The sequence below is a fragment of the Hippoglossus stenolepis genome, chromosome 9, assembly GCF_022539355.2.
Source record: "Hippoglossus stenolepis isolate QCI-W04-F060 chromosome 9, HSTE1.2, whole genome shotgun sequence".
In the NCBI taxonomy this organism is placed as follows: domain Eukaryota; kingdom Metazoa; phylum Chordata; class Actinopteri; order Pleuronectiformes; family Pleuronectidae; genus Hippoglossus; species Hippoglossus stenolepis.
In genome coordinates, this window is record NC_061491.1 from 9599322 (window position 1) to 9609340 (window position 10019).

The 10019-nt window shown below is 40.5% G+C and overlaps 1 protein-coding gene across 1 annotated transcript; it reads right to left on the reverse strand.

Moving 5' to 3' along the window:
* Positions 1-1643: 1643 nt before the first annotated feature.
* On the reverse strand, positions 1644-10019 carry unm_hu7912 (un-named hu7912). The gene is made up of 2 exons (XM_035164979.2): positions 9740-10019; positions 1644-6858 (listed from the first exon to the last, which is right to left on the reverse strand). The coding sequence occupies exon 2, from the start codon at positions 6804-6806 to the stop codon at positions 3597-3599; it is 3210 nt and encodes a 1069-aa protein (XP_035020870.1). The 5' UTR covers positions 6807-6858; positions 9740-10019; the 3' UTR covers positions 1644-3596.

A 10019-nucleotide genomic window follows, 5' to 3' on the forward strand; every position in this document is an offset into this window, starting at 1 on the left:
ACAGTACCACATAGTAAACATAAGGCCCGCGGTGGATAGGATGAGAGTAGTGCCAAGCCCCAGGGGGCGTGATGGTGTCGTCCGTGTTGTCTGGAGTGTGTGTGCAGTGTGTGTTCAAAAACGCTGTAAGTCATATTTTACTGAATAATATCTGTCAATCTGCTTTTATTATCACTATCACTATTAACATTTAAATTCACCAAATCCAGATTTTTAATTTGGATCTGCACCCAATTGCACACTTTCATTAAACATTTTTTTTTTCATCAAGATCCATGAGTCAACTAACATAAAATGCCCCATCTCACAATGTTGAAGAAAGAGGAAAAAAAGCCTGGATCTTCCCCCTGTTTGCAAATCACACTAAGATTGAATGTGCTCTTCCCTGACTCTTCCTTCCACCAAATGTCATGGTAATCCATCCAGTAGTTTTTGTGTTATCCTGCTAATAGACAGACAAACAGATGCTGAAGATAGGAGGTAATCAATGCTTTCTTTATTGTTTGCAAAACTTTTCTAATGATCTGTTTCAAGTTCTTATGCTAATTTCAGTCAACATGTTTAAAAAAAAATTGAAATAACACATTTTTGTCTTGATGGTCATAAAGCAGCATGTTCCATATTCTTAAAAAAAGAGACTATTTTGTTATATTTTTGTATCCAAATTCTGTATATATTTGAACATCTGGATCCTGTTTGACATTCATTGGCACTGAATATTTAGTTTTAAGCTATTTGTAAAGATAAATCCTGACGTACTAATCCCACTTAAATATGCATGAAATAACTGGCGACCATTCTAGTAACTGTGGGCCTCATATACCCTCACACACTTAAATTGAGAACTCAGACATGTTGCTGCTAACCACTCTGAGCTGACCAACAATAAAATAAATGCTTCTGAGATAAAGCAGAGCAGGGGCCCACATGGCATGGTGGAACCCAGAAAAGCAGAATACCTGCTCACCTCTCTGGATTTTACATCCAATTTGTTACTACGGCATATCAGTTGTGAATTATTATTGTTTTGTCTTTGTGTGTGGGGGTGTGGGTGTGTGTGTGTGAAACTATTTGAGCTGTTCAAAATTTCAGCAAATAAAAACGCCTACAGCCTTTGAATGCAACAGTCTGACAAAATGATAATATGATGATGTGTAATATGCTGATGAGAATACACTTAGAGGTGATGGAAAGACACATAATTGTTGGATTAGAGCAAACTTTTTGACGAAGGTGCACTGTCTTAGCATCTTGATCTATAGTCATTCACAAACAACACTGCAGTTGAAATACTTTTACCTGAACTTCATCCCCTGGCACTGCACTTAATACTTAATATGACAGAATAACAGGTAAAACAAAATGCCATAAGCCTTCAATTTGATATTTTGAAAGGAAAGTTTAATAGACAGTAGAATGCAGATTGAAAACCTATAATGGACTGAATAAAAAAAGCAAATTTTATGTTTCACATAAGTTATGCATTATTCCACTAGGTGGTGGTCTAATAACATGGAAGAATGAGGCAACACTAAACCCTTTAGCGAGCAACACAACAGAAGATTCACAGCATGAAACGGATGAGGGAATCTCAACATTTCAGTGTCTCAGAGAAAACAATGAGAAGAAATTTGAGGATGCGGTTATAATTCAAGCTTTTATTAAGCAAAAACTAATATTTTGACAGACAGCATATCTTCATCAGAGCAGATTTACCAATGCAAATGTACAGTCGCTGGTTGAAACATCAGTTGCCACATATTATTAAAAACAGGAACAATAATAGTGTGCTCTACACCTCATCCCCCATTCTAATCTTAAACCTGTATTTACTGTAAAATGAAATGATTGTAAATAGGTATTATATGCACTATGCAAACAAAATGTTTTCTTATCCATTTCATGCACTCTTGTGCTATCACCGGCAGTCATTATATCAAAACCAAGAGAAGATCATTTATAATAATGGAACACCAACAAAGTAAATTATTTCTGAATACATGAGGGACGGGCTATTTCTACATTGAACAGGCCAGTCCTTCATGTGTGTCACTAAACAGAGAGAGATCTAATACCCCAGTGAAGAGCAAAAACGATTTATAACCGATGTCAATGTGCAAGTCTATCATGCCGATTGGAAGATTATTTTAACCTCCTGTTCAAAAACTGGATAGGGATTACTCTGGTGGAGAAATGCAAAGCCACAAGGTCACTCATTAAATTCCATTTATTATATATTTATATATAGGTTATAAACATCACAAAATAGAAACTTGTGGAAGGTCTTGCACAAAGATATATGTATATAACCGAGTAAAAGAGCAACCTTAGATGAGTCAACAATGGCAAAGGAAGCAAGCATATCATCTGGGTTCAGTGGTGCAGCTATGTTAGGAACATTCTTGTTTCATAATTTATGTTTTAGTGCAAACAAAGTCTTTGCAGCTCTTGGCTCCAAGGAATTACTCAATATTAATATTAAAATAGGGTTTACTATATAGATGTTAAGGTTGCTCTTTTATTGCATATTGTTTAAGAACATACTGCGGTATTAGTTACAATAAGGTCTCAAGGTAATGATGTTCAAATTATCTAATACTCAATATATATTATATACCTCTTACATGTCATAGCATCAATTTGTATCTCATTAACATGAAACAATTAACTATTAGCAATATAAATATTAAAATACTTGATATAAATAACATGCTTTGAGCAAAATAATTCTTCTTTTACAATGGTAATTCAAACAACCTAAGTCAAGAGCTGTCAAGCCTTTAGAAATAGCTAAACCTATACATTGCTTCGTGTCAAATGCTTTTTTTTTTTCGTCTGAAGGCCACTTTCAAACAAAGCAATTTATAGAAGGATGACATCAAGTCTTATCGCAGGATGAAGTAAGACCCAACAAAAATATAAATGAGGTGGAAAAAACTGTTTGATTGTACGTCTTTGTCAAACTATCAAATAATAACTAATATAGCAATAATAACAAATACCCACACAACTACAGTATACTTAGGAAACAATACTTAAATACAAAACAAAAGTTGTAATATTACAACCAACAAGGTATAATATAAATTTCTGCTATAACATTAGTCAAACTAAATCAAAAGTGGGTGACAGTTACAACATGAGACCTGGCTGTGCCCACTATAATGTGGAGGCAATGAGATGTGTACTTCATAAATATTATGTGCTTCATACATAGTCTGCAGAAACGGCACAGATCAAACATATTCACACCTTAAACACCTGGATAACTGTTTTTGTGCCTAATCTACATGCAGGCTATTAACTCTTCTGAGTGCAACAGGATCAAAACAAGCCAAAAACAATATAGGGAAACTTTTAAAAGTGAGTGTACACTGTAGTGTATATGTGTGTGTCTATGAGAGTGTTAGTGTTTGTGTGTGGCAATAGAGAGAAAAAAGAAAGAGCGAGAGAGAGAGAGAAAGAGAGAGAGAGAGCAGAGATTCCTCACATATACACACATATTTCTGTATCAGTGTTCAATTTGCTTACACCTTGTATTTACAGTATGTACATACTGTGTACTGACATCATTACCATTACTATTCAGTGATATATTATATAATATCATCCAAGAGATGAGGGGTACCCAACCAGTCCAGTGTTCTTGGCTCAGATGCAGCCATGATCATGCACATAAACTGTTTCCCTGTTCTCTTGTCTATTGGGTAAATCGTGGTAGGAGTGAACCTTTTGTTGCTCTCCACAAACTCACACAGCTGATTATAGATCTTGGGATACTCGTGACGAAGGAAGACTCCCCTGGTCCTGAGCTCACGCTGGATGTTGACAAAGCAAACCTCTCTGGCTTTTCTCCCTTCCTCCCCCTCCTTGTCAATATCTGGTGTGCCTGGAGGTGGAGTGAGGATGAGCGTTTCCATTTCACTGTCCCTCTTAAGTACCTTTTTGTCAGGACTTGAGGAGGCCAAGGACACCTTTGCATATTTTCGAACTGTTGGTGCTGGGACTCTTGGTGAAGGTCTATTAGGCACTAGTTCACCAACAGCTATGGATACATTCAGAAGGAAACATTCATTGGGGTCATACTCATTCCCTGCCTGCTGCAGTTCCTTGCAGTATTCACCAAGGTTGTCCTTGAATCCATCCAGTTCTCTGAGAGACAAGTATGTGGGAGACATGAGGAGGCTCTCCAGCCCAACATGCAGGAAGTTGTCAGCTGTGTCTGGATTAGCAAAACCCAGGAAGAGAACGCCTCTCCCTCTGGAGAGGTAGCCAGCTTTAGCCACACGAGAGAACGCTTTGTGGATATCTGAGCTCTCTCTGCAGAACTTAAGAGTGTGTCGGCACACACTGCTGACCCGACCATAAAGGCAGGTTTCTTTGTGGGTCTCCCAGTTGTCCCTGCGGCAGTTTCGTGAGCAATAAAAGGTGTAGCAACTGTGACATGATTTGTAGTACAAGCAAGCATTGAACATGCTCTCGATCCGGTTGCATTTCTTGTTAGCACACACCATAGTGTCATCATCATCTGTGCTGTGGTCTGGAGAACATTCTTCTGCACTCCTTTGTAAAGCATCACACCCACTATCGGGGTCTTTGATTGTGTCAGGGCTTGATTTAGAGGACTGCTGTGTGTTCAGACAGCCTAAGTTTTCAAGTCCAGAAGATTCTCTGTCTTTGTCATCATCTTCAGTAATGAGTTGTTTTAGCTGGTCCAAAAGGTCGACACTTGATTTTCTGCAAGTTGGTGGTTTGTAATCAACAACCAAATCTGCTAGGAGTTCGTCCAGCTGCTCTAGACTCTGCTGGAGGGAGAAGTTGTTGTGTTTCCTGTCTTTGGTTATGTCTGCTGTGGTGGACGGCTGCTTCTGATGCAGTATTCTCGAAGATGAAGTCTTTTCAGCATCCGACATATCCCAACGGACAGAGTGCACATCACGCCGCTTGCTGTTGGCTGCAGAGATGTCATTGTCTGTTATGGTAATCTCCGGTGTTACAAACCAGTTCCCACTCTTGATGTTCCTCCACGGACTGCTTGACCCCCTCTCTAACGAGTTTTCGGATAGTGAGAGTGCAGCATAACGTCTTGGCGAACTGGAGAGGTTAAGTATAACAGGTTGAGATGTAACATCAGCGGGTGCTCCATGCTTTGCTTGGTAAAACAGGTTCTCATAGCTTCGTCCACGAGGTACTGACTGCTCTCTGTCATGCCGTGGATATAGAATATTGTCCCAAGACTTGGAATGGTTTTTGACCTCCGCTCCGAGTCTACTTGTGTCTACATAGCTGCTAGTAAACCACGGGGGTATACTGGGGTCTTGTCTTACACTTGGTGGTGTGTGCAGAGAAGACCGGTTAGAATAACCAGATATACTTGAGCGATACAAGTCATCTGAAAAAGCCTGGGACATTCGTGGGCGTTGACGACCCTCCGTATAATATGGCCTTGAGTGAAAGTACTGCTCCTCAGGAGAGCTGAACTGTTTGGGATAAAACAACCTTGAGCTACTAGTATGGTATGGATTGAACTGGCTGTCATCTCCATAGTAAGATCTTGACAATGGAGCTTGAGAAAAGTAGGACCCTGCCTCACTCGTGGAGTAAGGCCTACTATATGCAGAGTGTGCTGGCTCTCTGTTGGACAGGCGCTCTGTGTAATATGGCCTGACTGGAAGGGTATGCACCAATCTAGTCCTTGGATCATACTGACATGTCATTGTACTACCATGGCTGGTTAAACTAGAGTGATCATCCTGAAAGTGTGCTCTAGAATAGGGATGGCCTGGATACCGAACAGGGTCCTCTGTGTAGAAAAACTTGGTGGGTATGTTCGGATTTGAGTAAGCTCTTTGCTCTTGACTCAGATATGGTGCTGTTGGTGACTGCATTCTGTGCATGTCTAGATGCTGGTAGGAAATGGGAGACATGCTGGTGGTGTAGTGGTATCCTTGTCTAAAATCTCCACTATAGCATTCGCTTGGTGTGGGTGTTGGCGAGGAGACAACCTGTCGTGGTACATACAAACCTCGACTGCTACTAGCCTGGGAGTATCTCTGCCAAAGGTGCTCAGTCCGTACATTAGGAACCTGCCTAGATGTGTGCTGCAGTACAGAAGCGTCTGGTTTAATGTCCACACGGCACCTGACATGAGGGGTTACAGCTGGTTTTTCTGGTTTGTCCTCCTCAAAACAGTCTGACACATAGAGGGGAGAGTGAGGCTGAAGTTTGATAGGATGCACCTCATTCAAAAAAGCCCTGTTTGATGTGTAGGATTCTCTTGGTGTTTCAGAAGTCCTCAGGGTATCTGATGCAGCCTGAGGTGCATCCCTGCCCTTCCTGGCTCCTGGAGGAGACACTGAGATGGGCACAGGAGTGAGGGTTGCCTTAACCCTTGGAGCACTTTTAGATCTTGTTCTCTTTTTAGAGTCCGACCATGTAAGATGGCTGTTTTTTTCATGGCTGTTCTGCTGCTGGAACTGCCTGGTATTAAACAGATCGGGAGACGAAAAGCGAAGATGTCCCTGTTGATCAAGTCCATTCCACATGACATCTTTGTTTAATGTCTGATGCTCAGCCCTCTTGTACGGGTACTCCATTGAGGATGAAAAAGACTGTGGATCATCCAGTGACTCAATGAAGTCAAAGCTACGGCAGTGTCTTTTGTTAATGATTTCTGGTTTGTCTATCATTTTCAAGTCACATTGCTGGGAGGAGTGGAGAGAAAAAGAGTGGTCGTTGATAGGATTTGAACTAATGTCCTGATACAAAGTCGATGCCAGTATATCAGGGGGATGTGTCCGTGTCATCTTAAAGTAACTTCATTGGTCTCCATTAGGTGTCATTCAAGATCAACACAGCCTGTGGGAAGAGATAAAACAAAAACAACTGAATGCACTGTATGGGCTTCAAGTAAAGTTTCAAGAAAAAACACAATAAGTTGTACAAAGGACATATCTACTTAGTCTGTGATTCAAAACATGTGCTGAAATCATTTCAGTCCATTAACATTACAAGCAAATATATATAACAATATCCGTTTTTGGTCTGATTCCTGTAAAGATGACCTGGTAAAAATGTAACCGATTTAAAGACTTATTTACAACCCAAGGTTGATTTCTTGCCAGTAGCCACAACACAATATCTTACCAACTTGACAACCAGTCATTCTCTTAAAACCTTGAGTTAATATAACATATTTGAGGTGGCAGCATGTACAACCTCAAACAGTTATAGCAGGCTGAGACATAGTCTTTATTTAGAATGAATATATTGTATACTAAAATCAGATACAAAGCTTTTAATTAAAAAAATATCAAATTTAACATACACTGTAACACAACAAACTGCTGTTTACTAAGGAATCTAACTTTTTAACTTCACTTGATTCAAAGATGAATTACTAAACATGGCTGTAGACATGTTTATTTTTGATTTTACTGTATTACTGCAGCAAATATTGGGATACCATTAAATAAGTTATCTATAATTATATATTAGTGAGCTTACAATGTAAACAAAGATGATATTAAAGATTTGTTTGATTTTCATTGGAGGATTATTACAGAGTCAAACATTTAAAAATAAGCAGCACAACAAAACATTTTGTCCTCTACAGTTTTAATTATTCACATCTCCTCAACAACTTCTCTCTGAGATAAAAAAAAAAAATATGCAGACGATTTTATTAGGCATATAAAGAATATCATGTATGTTATTTCAACAATGGATTTTTATGTGTCATACACATGGGCTTTCTTGTTGGCACTCGCCCACAAGCCAACCCTGAGCTACCATCTGTTCGTCGTGATGAGAGAGGACTGACCAGCCATCTCTCTGTCATGTCTCCACAACACACCAGGTTCACGTCTGTTCACACACGACCAACATGACGAACAAACCTTTTCTGTTATTCACTGCTCTGCTTGGTTTGTTCGAATTTCTTGTTCCTGGACATAATGTAGAGTACGTGTGGGTACTTTTGGCTGCACTTAATAAACAGAAACAAACAGCTATGGTTGCATTAAAACAATTATTCTATTTATTTTATCAGATATCTAAAAAAGAGACTGTTTCAAAAGATCTATGATCTATGATTTTATACTCAGTATCTCATTGCATTTATCATGACAACCTTGCTATTACATTACTTCTACACAGTAAAACTATTATATTCATCTTATTGTGCGAGTAACAAATTATTCAGGTAATCTAGGTTTTAATTTGGTATGTTAAAATCAACAACTTTAAATTATTAAATTAAATCCAATGAAGTTTAAGCATTTCAAAGCTTTTTAAGCCAAAGCTTCTGAAAGCCTGTGAAAACTGCTGCTTTCTTACAAGTCTGCCATTCTGGTTGAATATATTTCATTATCAGCTGTTCTGTCACTGTTGGGACGATGGTCACTCATGTGTTATTGATACAACAATAATCTGGAATTAATTCTGTGTCATTTGTTCCCATACAGCATAAAGCGTTGCATTATTAATATCCTATTAGTGATGACGGTGGAAATGATGTCTAAACCACATAGGAAAAGTAAGTTACTTCAATCCATCAGTTCCAATCTTCCAATCTTTCTAGGTTTAAATGAATGAGATGAGGTGTCAGCGGGATGACGAGACTTCTTCATTCAGTATAAAAAATAGAGCCGATGAGGTGAAGGATGTGAGTAGTTCACTACCACAATCTATCTGCCTCAAACAAGAGCACCACTTTGAATACATTAATGGATATGAATAATAGCCATCAGCTCTCCAAGTGTAGCGAGACAACATGGTTAAAGTAGATATTAATGGATTTGCAATGATAGTGTACAAATAGCTCTACATAAGGACTCTACAAGGAATTATACAGCAAATACTACACGAGATTGATAAAATATCAGAATTAAATAGGTCTACTGTGAGGTCATCATTACAGAAGATGACCACAGACACACTTCTAACTCCCTGTAGAAATATGAAGACTTTTCCTCTTAATATTTAATCACACTGATCATTGACACAACAGATTGTTTTTTCTTGTTTGTTTTTAATTGAAGGTCAAGCCAAGATGGTACAAGACTATAACTCAACACATTCCTCCCTCTGTTCATCTTCATGGTCTGATGCTGTTACCATGGGGGGGGGGCTACACTTTCTAGCACAGCATGCCACATACTGTCTCCATGGCTACAGCACACAGCAAAGAAACCATGAAACACTCCTCTTAGTTGCTCACTGAGGGAAAAATCTCAGGCTGGGGGAAAAAAAATCTGTTAAATAACCAGTAAGAATGGCTGCAGCCTCTTCATGGTGCCATGCGGTGTTTATGGTTACATGCAGGTTAATGAATATTGGGCTCATATTCACTTGGGTGATGAATTGCAAGTAAAACAACTTGGGGGGTGTGCTCTCCTGCAGGGATTTCCAGAGAATAGCAAATGTGATGCAGTTCGCCTGAACCCCCCCCAGGGGCCAAGCCGCGGCGCACTGAGCCTCGTTGTTACCCAACACTGGCTCCGGCGCACCCGGGCACCCTCCTGTTATTTTGGTGCTGCGGCGCAGGACGGCCCTCCATCCTCTCCGAGGCTGACCCGATGCCTTTCAATGGCATCGTTTGCAGCAGGGAAAAAGACAGGCGGAGGCGGAGGGCTCAGCTGGGGGACGGGGGCCGCCGATCGTGAGCAGGGAGCCCGGTGGGAATGACTTGGGCTAAGTTTGTGCATGTTAGATCTAAGAAGTGAATGCGGGGCCTTACCGTGTCGTCGGATGCGGGGGACATGGTGGTGGTGGTGGTGGTGTAGAAGCAGCGGCAGCAGCAGCAGCAGCCCGCTCTCCCCGCGGGCTGCAGCCTCAGTCCTGGCGCACCTGCTGTGAGCCTCCCGGAGCCGAGCGCACGTCCTTCATGCTGCTTTTACATGTTGTCTGTGTCACCCGGCGATGCTCTCGCGCGCGCTTATGTCTTTGAGAGAGTGTGCGTGTGTTTGTGAGTGTGTGTGATGGGGAGGAAGGAGGAGGTGTGTCCGAGCCTGCGCCTG